The sequence below is a fragment of the Poromitra crassiceps genome (assembly GCF_964638095.1).
Source record: "Poromitra crassiceps genome assembly, chromosome: 26".
Lineage (NCBI taxonomy): Eukaryota > Metazoa > Chordata > Actinopteri > Beryciformes > Melamphaidae > Poromitra > Poromitra crassiceps.
The window spans coordinates 9,345,062-9,368,737 of record NC_139640.1 but is presented as its reverse complement, the minus strand read 5'-3'; the positions used below and the strand labels follow the sequence as shown (position 1 = coordinate 9,368,737).

Here is a 23,676-nt window from a genome sequence, read left to right as displayed (position 1 = left end):
TGTGCGTGCCTGCATGCGTGCCTGCATGTGTGTGTGTGTGTGTGTGTGTGTGTGTGTGTGTGTGTGTGAGGCTTGCGCCCATGCATGTCTTCCACAAATCTATAATTGTATGTTGACTACTCTCTGGTTGGAGGTTTGGAATGAGAATATATGGGGCAGGAGTTCTCTAAACCACATGAATGTAAACACCAAACTTGGGCACTTTGTATAAACTGTGTAAACATCATCACTGATGTCATCAGTGTGTGTGTCTGTCTCTTGTGTGTGTGTTTGTGTGTGTGTGTGTGTGTGCGTGTGTGTGTGTGTGTGTGTGTGTGTGTGTGTGTGTGTGTTGTGTGTGTGTGTGTGCACGTGTGTATGTCTCTTGTGTGTGTGTGTGTGTGTGTGTGTGTGTGTGTGTGTGTGTGTGTGTGTGCATCACTGATGATCTCACAATGCCTCTGACATCACTGATAGTCACAATTTATGACATCACTGATGACATCATCAGTGGGACAGAGACACAGAGCCCCAGCTCCCATTTATATACTGTACTGATGATGATGATGATGATTAGTGATGATTGATCGGTCCGATGATTTTGATTATCCTGTGCTTTTGTACAGATTATGTTGTCACGGACGCGGACGCTATCGGCCATAACAGCAGTGTTAATATTGGTTATCGGTATCGGCCAAAACTTTCATATCGGTGCATCCCTAATCTCAAACAATGTCAACATTGCATTAACAATGACATAATTGACTGAATGAACAGTCATAAACATGATTAACGCCTCGTTCATGTTCATGACAGGCCTCATGTCATGGTTATGACAGTGTCATATCAGTCTATATTAGGGGTGCACAGATTGATCGGCAAGCAATCTGTATCGGCAGATTTTGACCTCAAATATGCGATCAGCTGATTGCCGATATTTCGGCTGATTGCCGATATTTTTTTATATTATTATTATTATTATATATATATTTTTTTTTTATAAAAAAAGCCCTATCACTAATCAGGCTTTCCAACGATATAAAATACAATGCCAATTGGTATTATTAAAGGGGAGAAATAATCGACCTAAAATAACGTTTCCAAACTTTCTTTGAGGAGTTTATATATCGTGATCGGTGATCGGTGATCGATAATCGGTGATCGGTCGATGATCGGTTGGGCAGATATTTCCCATAGGCGATCGGCAATCGGTGATCGGTGGCAAAAAACGTGATCGGTGCACCCCTAGTCTATATGCACCATCAAGTAAACCTACCCACACACCAACTGAATTGACAGATACCAGCAAACACACACACGCACGCACGTATGCGCGCACGCACACACACAGACACACACACACACACACACACACACACACACGCACAAGCACACGCACACGCACACGCACACACACACACACACACACAGTCATTTTCAGTCAGTGAAATCATAGCATGTCCAAGAATGAGGTCTCAGGTATTTGTGGTTTCAGAACATGTCAGTTTGCATATGTTCAAAACAATCCCATGATGATGAACATTTAGCAGAGCCCTAAGTCATGTGACATGTCACAAGTCATGTGACATGTCACTTGTGATTGTGTCTACCTCAGAAACCAGAGCTGCATTCACTGATACTGTGACTTGTCTGCCCTTACAGTGGCAAGGAAAGAGAACACAGGATCATCATCAACATGTGTCTGCAGATACAAAAATGTAAAAAAAAAAAAGTCTTGTTAAATAGTTGAGCAAAGAACCAACATGTGTCAACCCAATCTGGTCTTCATCAAAGTCACAATACATTTCTCTGCATTCTCCCACACCATTTGTCTACAAACATGTTACCATCATTCACATACAGCTTTGTTTTAACCATAATTCCAACATCAATCTGTAACTTGCTGTAACATACTATCCCGGGTTTGTTTGTGTTTCACATTATGTTTGGTTACAGTTGGGTTTACACCCATCACCAACACCATCTGGTTAAAATAAGTTTAGCTCATTTGCCACATCCCCCCCACATAACCAAGATACACCATGCCTTACCGGCACTGTCCGCTCAGTTTACAGTGAGCTACAGTCGTGAAGTTAGTAATTATCGCCATAGAATGGAGGGTAATGGTACAGCTGTTAAAAATCTGCCAAAACACACATCTCACGGCACCAAAATACATGTTGTGCTTCGGGTACTCACCACACGATGAAATATTAATCCAAAATGCACATAATCTGTCTTTTTGGAAGGAAAAGAGGTCGGCGGCCATGTTTGGAAAGTAGTGCCGGCTACCTCTTTTCCTTCCTAAAAGACCAATTATGTATGTGCATTTTGGATTAATATTTCATCGTATGCAACTTGTGCATGGCTGGTACAATTTCAACCCGACCAGCCACGTTGGCTGACAACAGGCTCATCAATGCTTTCCCACGCCGGCCATATGCTAGGTTCAACCTAGCCTTGTTTGTGAGTATTTTTGGCATGCTGAATTTTTGTAAATAAACCACTTTCTGGTACACCTGGACAAGCCTCTGACTCTGCCTGCTTTTGGTGTCATGCACGTGTCATGCACGTGTTTTGGTGTCATGCACGTGTCGATATATATATATATGGCTATTTTGGAGGATATATATATATATATATATATATATATATATATATATATATATATATATATGGCTACTTTGGAGGATATATATATATATATATATATATATATATGCATTTAACTATTGCTTACATCTGTCGTCTTGGCGGCAGCTAATGGGGAACATTTTAATAAACAAATAAAAAATACACACACACACACACACACACACACACACACACACATATATATATATATATATATATATATATATATATATATATATATATATATATATATATATATATATATATATGTAAGGGATAATGTATACTGAGCCGGTGATTACTGTGGAAATAATGACCGACAGGTGATGATTGAGCCCGACGCGCAGCGGAGGGCTTAATATTCACCTGAAGGTCATTATTTCCAGTAATCACCGGCTCACTATACATTATCCCGCTTAGAACACGGCCTACAACTAAATCATTCAATAATCTGACAAAAATAATTATTCAAATAGATTTTTTAATAGCGTTTTCAACACAAAGCGGTTTCATTCGTAATTGGCACACAAGACACCACAGCTGCAACTGGTTGGCCTAATTAGTAGCGTCTGCGGACAAAATGCTCTTACCAACTGATTAATCCAGGTGTGGCAGAGCAGCGGTCGGTTGTCGAGAAATAATGACCGGTGAATATTGTTGATTGACCAATCAGAATCGAGTATTCGAGAGAGCCGTGTTCTAAATATATATATATATATATATATATATATATATATATATATATATATATATATATATATATATATGTGCAATCCATGTAGGTACACACTTATAACAGTTTTTCACCGGCGCATTATCTTCACTTGCAGTATCGTTTACACTTACAGTACAATGCGTTCAGCTCCAAGGAAATGGAACCTCAAACCATCAAAAGAAATCATCAGAAGTTGCATTTGCATTATTTAGTTAAAGGGACACTCCGCCGATTTTCAATGCTGATTTACTTTGCACATAATCTCACACATAATACGAAAACTGTAAACCGTTTTGCAGACATTCATTTAGTTTGACAGTTATTGAGAGTTGATTTGGGTTAAGTTGTGGACCAGTGATGTCATTTGTGCACGAATCTCACATCACTGGTCCACACCTTAACTCAAATCAACTCTCGATAACTGTCAAACGAAATGAATGTCTGCAAAACTTTTTACAGATTTCTTGTGTGTGTGAGATTATGTGCAAAATAAATCAGCATTGTTTTTCAGAGGAGTGTCCCTTTAACACTCTTTTCCTGTGCACATTACAAAGAAGTTTATCCAGAATTGCACGGTCCAATATGAAAAATGTATATCAATACCATGGTAGTTGAATGCAACATCAATAGAACCCAAAGTCTGACTCCTTTCTCACTAAGTCTAGACCCTTGATAATGTGGTCGGGGACTTTTTCTTCTGTCTGTCTTGTACCTGTATTTTGCATTGTATCTTAAACAGTGTGAATTCTGCAGAAAGAAACCTTGTCGGCCCCCCTGTATGTGCTCCCTGTGTCTGTGTGAGCGTGCGTATGAGCGTTTTGCGTATGCGTGCGAGCGCGCGAGTGCGCCGGCTCTTACGTCAATGGGCTGTTCATCCTCTGTTCTCAGCGCCTCTCAGCCCCTTCAGTTTCGGGAAAACCTGTGTATAAATATGATTGCGGTTTTCTCAGGTGTTTCTCTCTCTCTCTCTCTCTTTTTAAATGAATGGTCTCAAAAAGCCAAACATCCGCTCCTGACTTCCTCATTTACCGCTTTCTCTCTATCTGCCTCATCTGGCTCTCTCTCTCTCTCTCTCTCTCTCTCTCTCTCTCCCTTTCTCTGTCTCTCTGTTTCTCTTTCACTCTCTCTCTCATCCACACTGTCAGTCTTTCTTGTGACGTGCGGGTGTGTACGTACACATTTTCGTACAGTTTTTCAAAGTTATTATGCTTACATGTACTCAGTCAGTGAGTCAGTCAGTCACATGCTCCCTCACTCACAAACAAAGAGGCCATTTACACCTGGCGTTAACATGCGTTTTCTGTGATCAGATTGCAATCAGATTGTATTTTATCACTTCAGCCTGATTGCATTTACACCTGGCGTTAACATGCATTTTCTGCAATCTGATTGCAGAAATGGTTGTCCTCTCAATCCGCATAAAGTTGCTGTATCCAGATTGAGAGGACACATTGCATTTACATTTGTGTTCAATGTGTACACAATGCATCCCTGACCACCTCCGGAGGTGGTTTGGCCGATCAGATTGCAATCCTCCTTCAATGTGTTTTGGGGGTGTTTACACCTGGCATTTCAAGTGATAAAACACAATCTGATTGCAATCTGATCACAGAAAACGCATGTTAACGCCAGGTGTAAATGGCCTCAAATTGACCTGCTGTGATGCAATGCAAGAGAGTGATTCAAAACCATACAAATTCAAGCACAATAAATTGGCCAACGGAGGCCATCTTGCTTTAACACATACTAGCTCTCACAAATAGTTGCAACTTCTAACACGGTCTCTGCGCAGCTATGGGAAAGACGCAGTGCGGCAGACCGGACCGTGTGCCGTTCTTGTAAACTGGATTTGTGGTGCGTCTTCACTCCTCTTTTGTTTACTATTCATGTAAGACATCACCTCATCACTCAGCTGGTCCACAGACCACAGGACATGCTGGGCTTTAGGTCTGATCAGGTTCCTCCTCAACCTCCACACCAAACAGGATACCACATGTATGCCGCTGCCTTAGCGGCCTCTCCCTCCCTCCCTCTCTCTCTCTCTCCCTCCCTCCCTCCCTCCCTCCTCTTCTCCTCCATCTATCTGTCTCTCTCTTTGCTCTTTGACCCCCCCTTTCACCCATCGCTCTCATTCACACACACTGGGTCTGTCTGTGTGAATGCGGGTAGCTTGGGACTCCTGTCTGCGTCAGTGCCGCTGTGCCTGGGGTTATCTGGGGCTGTGGTCTGCCCCACTTCCAGGAACTAGAGACAGCACAGTTTCATCTTGAGATAAAGAGAGAGAGAGAGAGAGAGAGAGAGATAAATAAGTGCATAAGGAGAGAGATAGAGCGAGAGGTTCTCACCTTTGCACTGAACACACCTATTGACAGTAAACCTGAATGCTGAGAAAGAGCGGATGAGATGCGCCCTGATTCAATGATAAATCTCCACAATTTCCTCAGTGCACGTGATGACGAATCCCCTTTCAAGTCATACCTGAAAATCCTGTAAATGTTTTCGGCCGGAGATAGTGTGCTAGATAGATCCAGTCAGCTGATCATGGCATGTACAGTAAGTGCAGTAGGGGAGAGACCCTGTGCTGTTGGCGCTGTGTCCTGAGTTCAGTTACAGGAACAGGGGACCAGCTGAAGAGAGAACTGACGCACTCCCGGTCAAATACAAGTTCTGCTTTCCACGGCGGTGTGTGGTGTCAGGAGCCAATCATCTGATCCTTCCATTACAGTTGCAGTTCCAATCTGGTCTTGCATGGTATTTTTTAAATCCTTTTAGACTGTGTTGACCTCTGTGACCTCTGTGCTGGCACATGCATGTACAAAACAAACATATGGATATGTACACACACGCACGCACATGCACGCGCACACGCGCATGCACGCACGCGCACGCGCACGCACCCGCATGCACGCACGCACGCACGCACGCACACACACACACACACACACACACACACACACACACACACACATACACACACACACACACACACACACAGTTTTTCTATGATTAAAATTAATTTGCATTTCTTTCTTTTTGGGGGCTTTTATTATTGTGCTTGCTGATAGGCAAGCACAATCTTAGAATCTCGCATACTTTTCGCGATAACGTACGATTTTTTTCCGCATTCACTTGAATGGGGTTTCAAAATCTTTGGCATTAAATTAGCTGTAGCTCAGAACCCGTATGACGTGCCACTACCAAACTTCGGAGGTAGGTTCGCAGAGTCACCTTTTACTATGTGTTGGAAAATTACACTAGTTGACCAGATGGTGGCGCTATAACAGCCGTCCTTACGTTTTGGTCCATAACCTTTGAACCGTAAGGGCTACATTCAAACTCCTTTTTTCCCTGGATTCGTTGGGTCATTCCGCATTTTCCGCCCATTTTGAATTTTGTCGAAAAGCATTTTTTTCGCTATTTCTCCTTCAAAGTTTGCCCGATCTTCACCAAACCACATCACACAGCGTGTGTGGACTGTCCTGCACAAAACTTATCGCACGTTTTTTTTTATTGTGCACCGTAGCTTCTACCATCAAAATTATTTCTGTCCTGGTTTCCTTGGCTCCTCCCACTTGTAATCACATAGGCAAACCCAATTCCCGCCCACAACTACTTAGTACACCCTAGCAACGATCTAGGAACGCCCTATACCGATCAGCCGAAAACACACTAGCAACCAGTTAATATAATATACCCTTGCAACCGCCTAAACACGTCTGAGCTACACATTGCCGATTGGGGCTGTATTTATACTGGATGGGAGGGCGGGGTCTAAGGCAGGGGCGGTGCAAGGGGGGCGGAGCATCACGCCGCAGCAAGCACAATCAAATTTGCTTCAGCAAATTTAGCCCGTTCTAGTTTTCTATAGGACATGACTATCTTTTGTCTTAGTAGTACATGCCTTTAAAGTTACACATGCCTTTAGAGATCCCCCAAATGAACTAGCCACTAGCGTTTGCTGGATGACTCCATAATTGTGCATTTTTATCTTATCTTAAGCTGCATTTCTAACATACTGTGTAGACATACTCTGTGCCTAACCGCCTCTGAGTGTTCTAACATACTGTGTAGACATACTCTGTGCCTAACCGCCTCTGAGTGTTCTAACATACTGTGTAGACATAGTCTGTGCCTAACCGCCTCTGAGTGTTCTAACATACTGTAGACATACTCTGTGCCTAACCGCCTCTGAGGGGCAGTTTGACAGACCATACTGTGTAGACATACTCTGTGCCTAACCGCCTCTGAGGGGCAGTTTGACAGACCATACTGTGTAGACATACTCTGTGCCTAACCGCCTCTGAGTGTTCTAACATACTGTGTAGACATACTCTGTGCCTAACCGCCTCTGAGTGTTCTAACATACTGTGTAGACATACTCTGTGCCTAACCGCCTCTGAGTGGCAGTTTGACAGACCGCACACATGCATTATTCTGTTCATACTCGCCTTTATCAAGTTCTCAAAGAATCTGAATGTTTCCACTTTGCACACCATGGTTATGCCAAGCTGTTGGATTGTTCTGTGATTGGCAGAGATAGAGAAATAGAGAGATACAGACAGACAGATGGACTGATGAACAGATAGATAGGTAGAAAAACTCAGGTTCTCTGATGTAGCACATTTACGCTTTATTTTATTTTTTATTTTATTGAACCTTTATTTAACCAGGTAAGTCATTAAGAACAAATTCTTATTTACAATGGCGACCTGGCAGAAGGCACAGCCTTTTGAGGGATGGGGGGGTAGGGGATAAAATAAATACAAAGTTACTTAGAACAAATTAAAACACAAGTTAAAACACAGTTAAAAACATAGCAAGACAGACAGAGCAAATAAAACAAAAACAGTCAGAGCAGACAGGCAGGGGATAAGAGCTAGTCCAGGAAGCAGTTGCAGGTGTCAGTGAATATGTCCATGATAGAGTCTTTGAAAGCTGACTTGGAGATAAAATTGTCCAGTTTGAGTGTTTTTTGTAAGCCATTCCAGTCTGTGGGCACAGCAGAATGGAATGATGACTGACCGATTACAGAATGAGTTTTGGGGGATTTTCAGCAGGATGAGGTTAGCAGAACGGGTGTTGTACGCGGCAGGTGCAGTATGCAACAAACTACACAGGTAGGGGGGTGACAGACCAAGGAGAGTTTTGTAAATTAGCATGAACCAGTGTATTTCATGACAGGTGTGTAGGGATGGCCAGTTTACAGAGGAATATAAAGTGCAGTGGTGAGTTCTGAAAGGGGCATTTGTAGCGAAACGGATGGCAGAGTGATAGATAACGTCTATAGATAGATACGTCTTTTACACATGTTCACTATGGCAGAGTGATAGATAACGTCTATAGATAGATACGTCTTACACATGTTCACTATGGCAGAGTGATAGATAACGTCTATAGATAGATACGTCTTACACATGTTCACTATGGCAGAGTGATAGATAACGTCTATAGATAGATACGTCTTACACATGTTCACTATGGCAGAGTGATAGATAACGTCTATAGATAGATACGTCTTACACATGTTCACTATGGCAGAGTGATAGATAACGTCTATAGATAGATACGTCTTACACATGTTCACTATGGCAGAGTGATAGATAACGTCTATAGATAGATACGTCTTACACATGTTCACTATGGCAGAGTGATAGATAACGTCCATAGATAGATACGTCTTACACATGTTCACTATGGCAGAGTGATAGATAACGTCTATAGATAGATACGTCTTACACATGTTCACTATGGCAGAGTGATAGATAACGTCTATAGATAGATACGTCTTACACATGTTCACTATGGCAGAGTGATAGATAACGTCTATAGATAGATACGTCTTACACATGTTCACTATGGCAGAGTGATAGATAACGTCTATAGATAGATACGTCTTACACATGTTCACTATGGCAGAGTGATAGATAACGTCTATAGATAGATACGTCTTACACATGTTCACTATGGCAGAGTGATAGATAACGTCTATAGATAGATACGTCTTACACATGTTCACTATGGCAGAGTGATAGATAACGTCTATAGATAGATACGTCTTACACATGTTCACTATGGCAGAGTGATAGATAACATCTATAGATAGATACGTCTTACACATGTTCACTATGGCAGAGTGATAGATAATGTCTATAGATAGATACGTCTTACACATGTTCACTATGGCAGAGTGATAGATAACGTCTATAGATAGATACGTCTTACACATGTTCACTATGGCAGAGTGATAGATAACGTCTATAGATAGATACGTCTTACACATGTTCACTATGGCAGAGTGATAGATAACGTCTATAGATAGATACGTCTTACACATGTTCACTATGGCAGAGTGATAGATAATGTCTATAGATAGATACGTCTTACACATGTTCACTATGGCAGAGTGATAGATAATGTCTATAGATAGATACGTCTTACACATGTTCACTATGGCAGAGTGATAGATAACGTCTATAGATAGATACGTCTTACACATGTTCACTATGGCAGAGTGATAGATAACGTCTATAGATAGATACGTCTTACACATGTTCACTATGGCAGAGTGATAGATAACGTCTATAGATAGATACGTCTTACACATGTTCACTATGGCAGAGTGATAGATAACGTCTATAGATAGATACGTCTTACACATGTTCACTATGGCAGAGTGATAGATAATGTCTATAGATAGATACGTCTTACACATGTTCACTATGGCAGAGTGATAGATAATGTCTATAGATAGATACGTCTTACACATGTTCACTATGGCAGAGTGATAGATAATGTCTATAGATAGATACGTCTTACACATGTTCACTATGGCAGAGTGATAGATAACGTCTATAGATAGATACGTCTTACACATGTTCACTATGGCAGAGTGATAGATAACGTCTATAGATAGATACGTCTTACACATGTTCACTATGGCAGAGTGATAGATAACGTCTATAGATAGATACGTCTTACACATGTTCACTATGGCAGAGTGATAGATAACGTCTATAGATAGATACGTCTTACACATGTTCACTATGGCAGAGTGATAGATAACGTCTATAGATAGATACGTCTTACACATGTTCACTATGGCAGAGTGATAGATAACGTCTATAGATAGATACGTCTTACACATGTTCACTATGGCAGAGTGATAGATAACGTCTATAGATAGATACGTCTTACACATGTTCACTATGGCAGAGTGATAGATAACGTCTATAGATAGATACGTCTTACACATGTTCACTATGGCAGAGTGATAGATAACGTCTATAGATAGATACGTCTTACATAACGTCTATAGATAGATACGTCTTACACATGTTCACTTAGATGTTGCGCCAAGAGGTGTTTGACCTCCTAGAGGCAGTTACAGTATGCACTGTAACTGATTTGACCTTTGAACTGTATATCACTCAGTATTGCTCTGTAGACTGTAGTGTTCACACTGTTCACAACTTAAAGTGTAACTTACCCCCAAAACACTTTTTTTCAGCTTTTAACCAATATTATATGGCTTTTGGGGTGGTATGTGAAGGATTTTGGTCATAATCTCCAAATTTGAAACCAATCTGTTACAATTTTACAAACCCCAATCATTTCAGCAGCATAAGTTCCCTCTATGGGTCCAAACCTGTTTTTTGTGTGCCCTCAAACGAATGGGATATTTGGTACATCGTTACGTCACGGTGGTATTTGCTCGTGCCCCACTCATGTGAATAATGTTTTTTTTTCATGTGATTATTCACGCGGCGCGAGCCCTTTAAGAGCAATGCATCATGTGTAATCGCCTACTGTGGCTAATGTTAGCGGCTAGTTAGTTATGTTACATGGCAGTAAAACGCCACTGAATGACCAAATTGATATAACTTTTAACCATTTCGAGTAACACAGTTTCCATACGGATCACCAGCGTTAGTTTGTTGTTTATAACCTGGCTATATTGATCATTTATCGTTATCGTTCTCTATCTCTGATACACTGAAAATACTGGGAGGCGGGCCATAGCGTCTCTGTCGATGATTTGATTTGACAGTGCTGGGCACTGGCGTTGGCGTTGGCCAATCCTGGCATGTTCCACCCCCAAATCGATTGTGTTCTGGCGCAAAGCGAGTGGGTTTCAGGACGAAACAGTCTCGAGCCAACTACGTTATCTTTGGAGCAGCGCAGTAAATACCATATTCCTGGAATGCAAGTTTAACTAAACAATTACATGTCCTCTTTTTATTTTGTATGTTACATACTTATTGGCCAAGATATGTTAGTTTATGGGGAGGAATTCTGCCAGCTAAAGAAGGGAGTATAGGCGGCCATCTTGCCTGCAGAGTTTTCAAATCAAGTAGAATACCGTTTTGCAAGAAACCTGGGGGGGGTCAGTCCCCCTTTAAGTGGTTGTTACTATACTTCCTGAGTATATTGGCATAGAGGCCATTTACACCTGGCGTTAACATGTGGTTTCTGCCATCAGATTGCAATCTGATTGTATTTTATCACTTTCAGCCTGATTCCATTTACACCTGGCGTTAACATGCATTTTCTGACATCTGGTTGCAATCTGATTGCAATCAGATTGCAGAAATGGTTGTCTTCTCAATCCGCATAAAGTTGCTGTATCCAGATTGAGAGGACACATTGCATTTACCCTTGTGTTCAATGTGTACACAATGCATCCCTGACCACCTCCGGAGGTGGTTTGGCCGATCAGATTGCAATCCTTCTTCAATGCGTTTTGGGGGTGGTTTACACCTGCACTTTTAAGTGATAAAACACAATCTGATTGCAATCTGATCACAGAAAACGCATGTTAGGGCCAGGTGTTAAATGGCGTCAGAGACTTTGCACTGTACTGCACACCTGCTGTCATGGAAATTGTGCAGTCACATTTTTGGCGTGTTTACAAAATGAAGGCCTTGTGCACCGTGCTATGGTCTTATTGTTTACTCAGAGATGGCTCTGTCTTTACTTGTCACCATGCTTCCTGCATACCTGACATGCAGATGCAGATCTGGCATGCAGATTGCCATCTTTAATAATCCCTCCATGTCAGCGGGACAACATCACTGAGAGGAAGTACCGTCAGAGCTTTTAATTTGAAACAACGTGTTTTGTTTTGCTGACCTCAAATTTTTCTGCGAGGTACTTTTAACAGTACTGATTCTCTAGAAATGTCCCTGCTTCCTGTCGCACTGTTTTTACGAGTATGACTTATCCATTGGACCAAGCTGATACAGTAAAGCTGCAGAAAGCCCCTATCAGAAACCAGTATGCTTCATGGCTGGATTTCACAGCACCATGAGAGAGAGAGAGAGAGAGAGAGAGAGAGAGAGGGAGAGAGAGAGAAGGAGAGAGAGGGAGGGAGGGAGAGAGAGAGAGAGAGAGAGGGCGAGAGAGAGAGAGAGGGAGGGAGGGAGAGAGAGAGAGAGAAATCTTAGAAGAAATCTTAAGATTTCGTGATTTATGTTACTGGGTAACAAAATGCCTTGTTGTCTGTTTTTGATTCTTTGTAATTGCTAAGTGTTGCTAATGTATGCTTTGGCAATGTAAGATGCAAGAGAGAGGGAGGGAGAGAGAGAGAGAGAGAGAGAGAGAGAGAGGGAGAGAGAGAGAGGGATGCAGAGAGAGAGAGAGAGAGAGAGAGGGAGAGAGAGGGAGAGAGAGGGAGAGAGAGAGGGAGGCAGAAAGAGAGAGAGAGAGAGGGGAGAGAGAGGGAAGGGGGAGGGAGGGATAGAGGAGGAGGGAGGGGGGGAGGGAGGGAGGGAGGAGGGAGGGATAGAGGAGGAGGGAGGGGGGGAGGGAGGGAGGAGAGAATGCAGCCATTGTTACTGACAACAGGAAGTGACATAAAAGCAGCCTGGCTCTTACTGGAAGCTGCTTCTTCTCACAGCGTAAAAAAGAAAAGTGTTTTCTGCAACACAAACCTTGCATGTTCTCCTCTTCCCTGTCCCTAGGTTTTGCCTGTGTTTGTTCTTTCACTTTACACAGTGGTTTCCTCTTTAGTCTTGATAAAGGCCTGATAGGAGTGGTGAGTCTTACATTGTGTCTTTGGAGCGACTCCGCTTAACCGCCTGTGGGATCATTAAGTCAGAGTTGGGCCGTTGCTGATCCCAGAACAGTTACTGTCCTCCAGGTGTTATGAGCATCAGCCTACAGGCCGAGCGACTCCTTCATCAGGATGAGAATGTGTCATTTTCAAACCAGACGAGACAGAAAATGTTCCAAGTTTGATTGTAAGATGTTTTTTTACTGACTGGGTTGCAGTGCACCAGGTGAACCAGTTCACAGACACAGACACACATTTTGAACAGTAAAACTCTGGCTCCCATCAATCCTTCAGCACATCCTCACACTCACAACAACCAGCAAACAATCGTGTGTAACTGTAGCACACACTCCTTACGGGAAGAAAAGACGCACGTCGTCGTGTACTCCAAATCACTTTTTGCAAATATATAGCCAGGCCTTAAATGTACTATAGCCTTTTTAAGTGTGAAGGTCAGATCAGTTATCAGCTGACAGAGGTCAGTCAATCAGTTTCTACCAAGCAGCAGTTAACTCCAGGACGTGTCAGTGGGTCAGTGAGTCAAAACCTTTGGCCAAGTCTGACAATGCTCTCTAAAATCTCCATCTCTGCAATGTCAACTGTGTTAGTGTAACATTCCTGTGTGTGTGTGTGTGTGTGTGTGTGTGTGTGTGTGTGTGTGTGTGTGTGTGTGTGTGTGTGTGTGTGTGTGTGTGTGTGTGTGTGCGTGTGTGTGTGTGTGTGTGTGTGTGTGTGTGTGTGTGTGCGTGTGCATGTGTGCGTGTGTTCATTGCAGAGCTCTACACATAGCTGTGGTGCAGGGGGAACAGGCTATCGTCCACAGACTGATCTACCTCCTGGGGCTGGCCGGCAGAGACCTGGACACCTACAACAACCTCCGACAGGTGAGACCATTCACAAATACAGGTGTGCTCAAGACGCACTCCTGCAAATACACACATGCCACAGCCCCTAAAACATACATGCATGCACGAGCGCGCACACAAGTACGCACGCACGCGCACGCACACACACACACACACACACACACACACACACACACACACACACACACACACACGCACACACACGGCAGATAATTGCTAGTGCAGATGTAGACATCGTGGACGAACCTTTGTTTTCTGCTCAGATGTAAGAAGGCACACAAGCTAGTGTCCTCTAGAGAGAGAGTGGCGTCAGCGGAGGACCAAAATGCGAGACTCATTAGCCAATGAACAGCCAGGAATGGGTCTCGCGCTACTTTTGCATGCTAAAATAAAGCTGATAATGTACAATTTGATTCAAGGGGGGGAAAACCCTTTCAGAGTACAACACAAACTGTCTATTTTGCTGCAACTCGACAGTGCTGCTTAATCCAGAACCTTACTTCCTGGAACTCTTGAGAGTAAAAAAAACTGGTCCATTGGAGTGAATGGAGATGTCGCGACTCTTCTATCTACACGGCTCTGACACAAACCTGCCAGCTTTCCCATTCAGAAAAGGATCTTTTGTGCTTCTGTTTTTACTGAAAGAGGAGTCGGCATCAGTCATTGTAATACGATGGACTCCATTGGATGGAGGATAGTAGATGCAGGATAGATGTGCGATGGGGGGACTTCCCCAGTGGCCATTATGTGAAGGACATTCCCCACTTCCCAGCATCGCTCTTCAGATAACAGTAACAGGGAAAAGAATGAAAGAGGAAGTGGCTTGGTTTCCTCCTTGCCTTGCTATATGCTTGCTCATCCTCTGACACGCGCCGCGCGCGGCTCATCTGGTTATACGATGGAATTCACCCTTCCCGGCCGGTCCACCTGCTGCTGCCACAAGCCAAAACACGCAATCACCGCAAGTTGCTGCGAAGAACCCATCTGCATTTTCTAGTATATCCTCTTTGACTTTGTCGTGGTGCAATTTCACAATCATCATTTTTCACTCGTGAAATATGTCACATTTCCACAGTTCAATGTGTGCTTTTTTCAACGCAGTGTGTTTTTACCGTCCTCGGCGTCAGGATCTGCGTGTTTCCTTGTGAGATTATTAAACTGCGGTTCGCCTCGCCCGCCCGCAACGTCGATTTCTGAGGAGAAACGGGTACCTTTCTAGTTGGTATAGGGTCCTGGTAAATGGTCACATCTGGACGCGTTGGGAATGAGACCAGGTGGGAGATTTCCTGGGGGGGGGGCGCCACATGAGAAACCCAGATTGTTGCCAGGGGCCAAAAAAATATTGTCATGCCGTAACCTCACTAGATTAAATATTATTGAAAATCACTCCAAACAGCCAATTTAGGTCATCTCATTTGATTTTTCTACCATCATAAGTAAAATGATGTGGTTTGTCTTAAGCCGTGTTCACACCGAGATATTTATTTTTCTCTCTGTCTCTCGATTCAACCCTTTGGAATCGCTCTGTCGCTGTGTTTAAATCGCTCATCAACAGGCACAATAATTGACGGACATCTGGGGGCTATAACGTTACGCAATGTCATGATGTTTGTCCACTACGAGCCACCGTAGTTGTTTACAAGCTAAGCCTATCAGCGTGCTCCTAACGCGAGCTCTATACCGTCCGGTAGGACAGACTTCACTTCATGTCAGCTGTCAGCCTGTCAATGCGGTTTGTTGCCACACAATAAACCAGCGGTTTGTTCCAAGCCAGTGTGATCCTTGACTCACTCTCACATGGCAGGCAATCAGCATTGAACAGCGAGCGACTGATGCCAGCGTAATTTCGCTCGAGTTGGGATATTTCATCTCGGGCGACGAGCGAATTTTCTCCCTATCGCTCTGTCTCTGTCTCTGTCGCTCGGACGCCCAGCGATTTTTCTCCCGGGCGAATATACGCTCAATCGCTCGTTTGCATTGACTTTGTATGTAAACTCGATGCCAGCGAAAAACGTTGATAGGTCGGTGTGAACGCAGCTTTAGACCTCCCGGACCAGGCAGAACCATCACGAGGGCCCGGTTCTGGCCCCCGGGCCGTATAATGCCCAGGTCTGGACCAAGATGATACAAGTGAAGCATAAAGTGCAAATTGTTGCCAAGTGGACATGCACTCTCATGACCTCTAACACGACCTCATGACCTCTAACCTCGAACTCTAAACAGATGAGGCCCCTACCTAAAAACATATGGACATGTTGGAAAATGACACAACATATAGGTTACAGATACTTTTCATTTACTTAAATATTATTTTAATTTTGTTTTTAACTGATGCTCTTGTCTAGCCCTGCAGAACCCTCGATTGTAAAATGACATCACTTTTAGCTATTCTAATAATAATAATATGTATTCTTTAAGACTACATTTACATAGGCTGTTGTTCAGTCTCACAATGCTATTGGATAGTAAATGGGTTTAGGTCTCGTAATCTGGCTATGAACTACACAACCTCCAAATTAATTTGGGCCTTATATGGCTGTCTGTGTATGGACACAATGGTTGTTGTAAGATTTGAACCTGCACCTTCAGCCTCTCTCACCACCAAGCCACTGTGTTACCGCAACACACCTTTTCAACAGATTAGCTACAACGCACTTTACTGGAATGACTGAAATGCAGGTGGATGTACTTTTTTTGAGGATTTGTACTTTTTAAATATTTTTATAATGCTATACTTTTACTCCTACTTGAGTAATTTTAATAAGAGATATTCTACTTGAGTATTTTTAAATGTACACTGTGTAAATGAGTACATTTAGATTTTTTGTTTTGCACACCGCACTATGAAAACAGCACAGTAGCATTGGGACTGCATCTGAACGAGCTGCTCAGTATGAAAGACAAGACAGACAAAGACAGGGACAGCTTAGTCAGTGGTTCTCAAATGGGGGTCCGGGGACCCCCAGGGATCCGTGGCATTTTGCCAGGGGGTCCGCGAAAAGTTTTCAGGGAAATAAAAATAAAAACTTTTTTTCTTTTTTGCAAAAGCTTCATAGTTCCAACGAAAATATTTTACGCTTTAAATCTAAAATGGTTCATGGATTACATTCTAATCTAACAAACCTATCAATTTAAAAGTCAAGCACGTTACCGTGGAAACTATTAAGCTTAGCCCAAAATCACAAATCAGAATGAGGGGGGTCCCCGGTATATTTTCTATCTTGTAAGGGGACGGGGTCCTTGGCTGAAAAACATTTGAGAACCTCTGGCTTAGGTCACACGTTTCCCAATCCAGGACTGTCCCAAGCGAACACTTCCGCATTCTGTGTCCCTCTTGTCTCCCCCCCTCCCCTCCCCGTCTCCCCCCGCTCAGCATCCTGCCAGCCTCTCTCTCTTTCATCCTTTACCGGAGAAAGCAGAGTGTTAGTTCACAGGGCTGAGGTTTCACAACGCCGGTGTGCTTACCAGAAATAACGCTGCTTTAACATCGGTTGATACCGCTGAGGCTTGACTGCATGCGTCTTGTGATATCCTGTGTCTGTCCTCTGTATGCAAGCGCACGCATGCACGCACGCACAGACACACACACACACACACACACACACACACACACACACACACACGCACGCACACACACACACACACACACACACACACACACACACACACACACACACCGATCATGCCATATGTAGTTCGAACCAAGAGGGGAGATTTTTAAACATATAGCCCGCCACAGTCATTTGCCTACCTGTCTTGTATGGTTTGACTGGATAGCATACTGTAAAGAAAGACCCGTATCAAAATCAGGCCTACTGTATATGAACTTTATTACTTTTTCTCTTTTTTACACAGCATAAACTTGAGCAGATAGCAGTGAAGACTTTGTCAAATTTCCCAAAGACAGAGAGAGAGAGAGAGAGAAACACAGCATTTCCCAATATTGATGACAGATATTGTCAAAAATCCTGTGTTCCTGTGGTTTCGCATAATATGGAACCTTTTTCGGCAAGAGTGTTACTATCAGTACTGTTACCGTATCAGGACAAAAGAGTGTTACTATTCGTTTCTGAACGTTCTGATCTGTCACGACTCACACACACATTCATCTTTCTTACACTCAAAGCCTAGCTGCTGAGCTGTTGCTTGGATTTATGAATTGGTTGTTGCTGTTGATGATATAGTTATTTTTGCGTGATTCCAAGCCATCGGGGGGTGGGGTTGGTGGGGGGGGTGAGTGTTTATAGGCTATATTATATATAGCCTGATTTTTTTTTGCAAGTGCATAATGCTTGTGCTGTAGGATTTGTTTCTGTTTCTGTGTGTGTGTGTGTGTGTGTGTGTGTGTGTGTGTGTGTGTGTGTGTGTGTGTGTGTGTGTGTGTGTGTGTGCGTGCGTGTGTGCGTGCGTGCGTGTGTGTGTGTGTGTGTGTGTGTGTGCACGTGTGCGCGCGTGCGGCCCATGCACGTGCATGTGCGCGCGCGATACTCTTTTTGTGTGCGCTTTAGTATCCTTGTTCCGAGAAATCACATGACCCCCCCTGTTGCTCTGGGCTGTTTCAACATACCTTGTGCTGAGGTTAGGTTCAGAGGGTGCTTCAGAGGGACTTTCCCTTATGCTCTCTCTCTCTCTCTCTCTCTCTCTCTCTCTCTCTCTCTCTCTCCCTCTCTCTCTCTCTTTGTCTCTCGCTCAGAAAAATATTTCTGGAGAATTTCATTTTCTTTCTAAGTGATAAACGGGCAGATAATAGCAGTTATGATAACCGTCAAAACAACATTGACGTAGGCGCTCTGTTGTTTATTTGTGCCCACAGAACCTGCTCTGCCCCTTATGGGGCTCAGTCACCGCTGAAGCCAAGTCTGTGTCTTTGTGTTTGCCCTCCAGCCTTGTTCGTGTCCTTATCTGCATTTGGCACCAGCATGCAGTTAACAGCCCAGGGCTTTTCTTCACGTTGCCATGTTTTCCTCCTCCTCCTCCTCCTCCCGCTGATCCGCTCCTCATTTTGCAGGAATGTGAGAGTGAGGACAGACGCAGACGCAGGGGAGAGAGAAGGGATTTTCCCTCTCTGATCCTGTCTTTTCCCCAGCTCCCCTCTCATCGCTTCCGTCTCTTCCTCTTTCCTCCTCCTCTCCACCTCCCACACCCCTCCCTCCAAAGACTCTCCCCCTGCTCTCCCTCCCTCCCTCCCTCCCCCCTTCCCCCCTGCCTTCCCACCCCTCCTCTTATCTGTACTGGGCTTCTTGTTTTAAGTCACTCCGAAATGCCTTCCAGGAAGCGAGCCGAGCACTAAAACTCCTGTTGCACTTTGGAGTGTGTTTAAAAGGCCTTTAAAGGAGCACTCTGCCCATTTTCAACCAGCTTTGTACCATTACCAAATCGGTAGTATATCAGAAAAACTCTAAACAGTTTTGCAGGCATTCATTTAGTTTGACAGTTATTGAGAGTTGATTTGAGATTAGTTGTGGACCAGTGATGTCATTTTGTGCATGAAGGAGCTCACTGGTCCACAAACTTAAATAAAATAAAATAAAATAAAATAAAATAAAATAAAATAAAATAAAATAAAATAAAATAAAATAAAATAAAATAAAATAAAATAAAATAAAATAAAATCAATAACTGTCAAATTAAATGAATGTATGCAAAACTTTTCAGATATGTGTGAGATCATGTGCAAAATAAATCAGCATTGTTTTTCGGTGGAGTGCTCCTTTAAAAGGCTTCAGTTGGCAAAGCTATTTTACTGTATTTCTGGAAATGACTGCATTGTTCCTGTGAGCTCAAACGTAGTAGCATGACTAGAGGCCGACCGATACTGGATTTTTGAGGCCGATGCCGATACCGATATTGGGGAGTAAAAAAATTCCGATATCGATATATCGGCCGATATTCTTTTATTAAATATACACATTATATTACACCATGTTTTGGCAATGATCCTTCAAATATCAAACACTTGACAAAGATATGACTTGACATGACTTGAGATATGTAACGTAGGCAGGATATTTTACAGCTTATCAATAAACTTGTCCAAAATGACATCAATGCAATGAAACAGTAAACTTAACTGGGGATTCAATAATTATAAATAACTAGAAATACAAAAACACAAATATACTGTAACAAATATAAAATATAACTTGAATTAAGAAAAAAGATCAAATATACACAACATGTTGTCTACGACTTAAAAAATACAAAATAAAAAAATATCGGCATATCGGCCAACATATCGGCCGATAATATCGGTGGACCGATATATCGGTCGGGCTCTAAGCATGACTGCTTGTCGCAACGTTATACCACTGTGAATGTTGATGATAGGAAGTTCAAAGTACATGAATTGTACATGGACGTATGACTGTGTGTGTGTGTGCGTGTGGGGGTGTGTGTGTGTGTGTGTGTGTGTGCGTGTATGTGCGCGTGCGTGCGTGTGTGTGCATGTTTATTTATGTACATTTTTATCTGTGCGTCAATTTGTGAGTCACCGGATTCAGGGAAACAGGAGTGGAAGGGAGGGACGCTGGCATTGACACACTGGAGGAATTCCACTTTGTCTCTCTCCCTGTGTTACTCCACTCCCCCCCCCCCTAGTCTTTACTGGAACCCCACCCCCAAACACACACACACACACACACACACACACACACACACACACACACACACACAGACCGTAGCATGGCTCCTCCAACAGTCAAAGTGAAACTTGGAACATCATCTGTTCCTGATTGCTGCCTTTATTGGGTAACATCATAACAGCTAGAAAGTCCAGGTTAAATGACTTCCTGTCCAAGTTGAAGGACTTCCCTCTTATGACTAAGCTGTCTTTCCAAACCAGACTATTGTGTTGCGTAATCGAAACAACAGGTTTCCTGGCCCGGTTCCAGAGTTAACATAGCTTACAATTTAATATTACTGACTAATTTAATTTACTGACTCGCCCAGAGGAATATTCAATCTGGTTTGCTCAAGGGATTTCACTCAGCCCCAGCAGTATTCAACCAGGCAACCACAGAGTTATTTCTAACACGCGTTCCTGCCATCACAGACTGTTAGTCTCTCAGAACAGGTTAATCTGCAGTGTCATGTGTTGGGGCTTTTGTTGGTTTGCTTTTTTACTTTGACTGACAACTATGAAATTTGCAAGTGTGTGTGTGTGTGTGTGTGTGTGTGTGTGTGTGTGTGTGTGTGTGTGTGTGTGTGTGCGCGTGCGCGTGCGCGTGTGCTTGTGTATGGGGGCCCTATCAAAGTCAATATCAAAGGACACACGCGCAGCAATGTGTGCGTGCCTGTGTGATTAACATAGTACATTGTGTCACGCGCACACACGCGCACTATGACGTGCGCAAACTACATCACGCGTGACAACAAGATGCGTAGGCTACTGTAGCTACTTACAGCGTGTGCACGTCTGAGAAAGTCTGATACATTTTGTTAAGCCTTCACACATGCACGCGTTTGCATTTTTGATACGTACGCCACCGGAAGTTTATCTGCATCGCGCACACAACAGTCCGCGTACGTGAACGCGTCGCGTAGTTCGCTTCTATTTTATTCTAGTTCCATGTTCCATTTTCATCCAGTAGATGGTGCCAGTGACCAAAATATTAAGCTAACCCCGACCAAAATATTACCCACAATCCCTTGCGCCCACATTTTACAACATAAATCGCCCATTAATCCTCATAAACAACATTTAAAACGTGTAATAATAGATATATGAGTCGGTAAAACAGTTTTTGTAATTGTTTTATTTTATTTTATTTTATTTGGTGAATGAATGACACCATGTTACAGACACAGACCCACCAGGCTTAGTATAAATAGGTTTTGATATGATTGCTGTGTTAAGTTCAACTGACCCCTTGTGGCTGGATGGGCAAGTTGGTCAACAGTACAGTCCTGACAGCATGAATGATAATTATTGTAATATGTTCTACGTAATATTTTGGTCACTGGCATGAACCTTTTCTGACTCATGGCTCACTTGAAGATCTCAAAAATGGCCGAATAATACATTGTCAGAGCACTTTTTCGTTTAGTGATAAAGGGAGCTGTCCACCACAGAGAAATGAGAAACTTAAAGTAAGGGTCTGTCTACATAGGCTAATGACCAAATAATTGATTACACATATAATATCATGAAAGTATCATTCAACAATGGAGGAATGCATTCTCATACATAATAATAGTAATACAAAATTTTCACGAAGAAGTAATCTTTTGTCGCAATGTTTTGCAAATTATTTGGTGGCCCAGTTGCAATACCTTCGCGGCCCACCAGTGGGCCCCACCCGACAGGTTTGGGAATAGACTCAGCTCTCAGTCTTACTCCGTTTCACTACTGTAATGGCCCAATCCCACCGCAGCTAGTAGCGCGGTCCCGCTCCGCTCGACTCGACTTTTGGTCTCATCCCACCGGTATAAACCGGCCCAGCTCGGTTTGATTTGGGGCTGAGCTGGGCTACTTTTAGTACCTGCCTCGTCGGGGTTCTATTCTGCCAACCCGGGTCCATACCGTGACGTGAAAACATTGTAGGCGACTGATTGGTCAGGCAGAATCGTGTTTACTCTCTATATCCTACTGACTGTCAATGCAGCGCTGCATACCAGTTTACCTTCTTTTCTCTTCTATTATGCTTTTCTATCAGTCTTTTGTTTTGCTGCCTTCGCCTCTGGTGAAATAAAATCGGCGCGGTGGTTTCAATTGTCCAAAAGTCCGCTGCTCTGAAGCGCTTGTGTAGTTAGTGCTGCGTCGGCTCCGCTAGGCCGCAGGCGCCTGGTGAAGCCGCGGTTTTGCCTGGTGAGAGGCCGCGGGGGTAGAGGCTTCACTCTAGCGCAACCCCCGTCCCTCGCGCCCGTCCCTCGTGCAGCGCTTGTGAGTTTTGACTAACAACAAAGTGATATCCATTCTCCTGGTCGATTGTCACTTTTGCCCATGTACACTGTAACACCCGCCCAACATGCTGTGATGCTATGAGCTGGCTGCTCAGGCCAGGATCAAGGACTGTGATCATGCCAGCACTGCTCTCTCTCTCTCTCTCTCACACACACACACACACACACACACACACACACACACACACACACACACACACACTGTAGGTAATTTAGAGGCACCAGTATTTCATAAACAGTTTAAAAGTTCTGTGTATGGATTTAATTGTAACGTTATGTTATAGCCTATTTCAGAACATGGGTGGAGGGCAGATATGTGGTCGCTGTGACGACCAGGTGTGGGCGGGGGCAGATGAAGGGCGGTCGAAGCAGAACGTCCATCGGGTTGAAGCAAGTAGAGCCGAGTGGTGACGGGCTGTGCAGGGCTGTAAAATGTGGTGGAATTGAGCCATTAGACTGAGAATATTACTATTTAAATCTTTTCATAACGTTAGGTGGTGCTGTTGGAAGCTTTGCATCGGAGAACCAAT

At 43.4% G+C, this 23,676-nt stretch overlaps 1 protein-coding gene across 1 annotated transcript in view; it reads left to right on the top strand.

The window, feature by feature from the left end:
- Positions 1–23,676, top strand: part of bcl3 (BCL3 transcription coactivator) — a 40,515-nt gene that overhangs the window by 4,534 nt on the left and 12,305 nt on the right. The window contains exon 3 of the mRNA XM_083661348.1: positions 14,155–14,263. Coding sequence (XP_083517474.1) covers positions 14,155–14,263 — 109 coding nt within the window. The remainder of the gene's footprint in view (positions 1–14,154; positions 14,264–23,676) is intronic.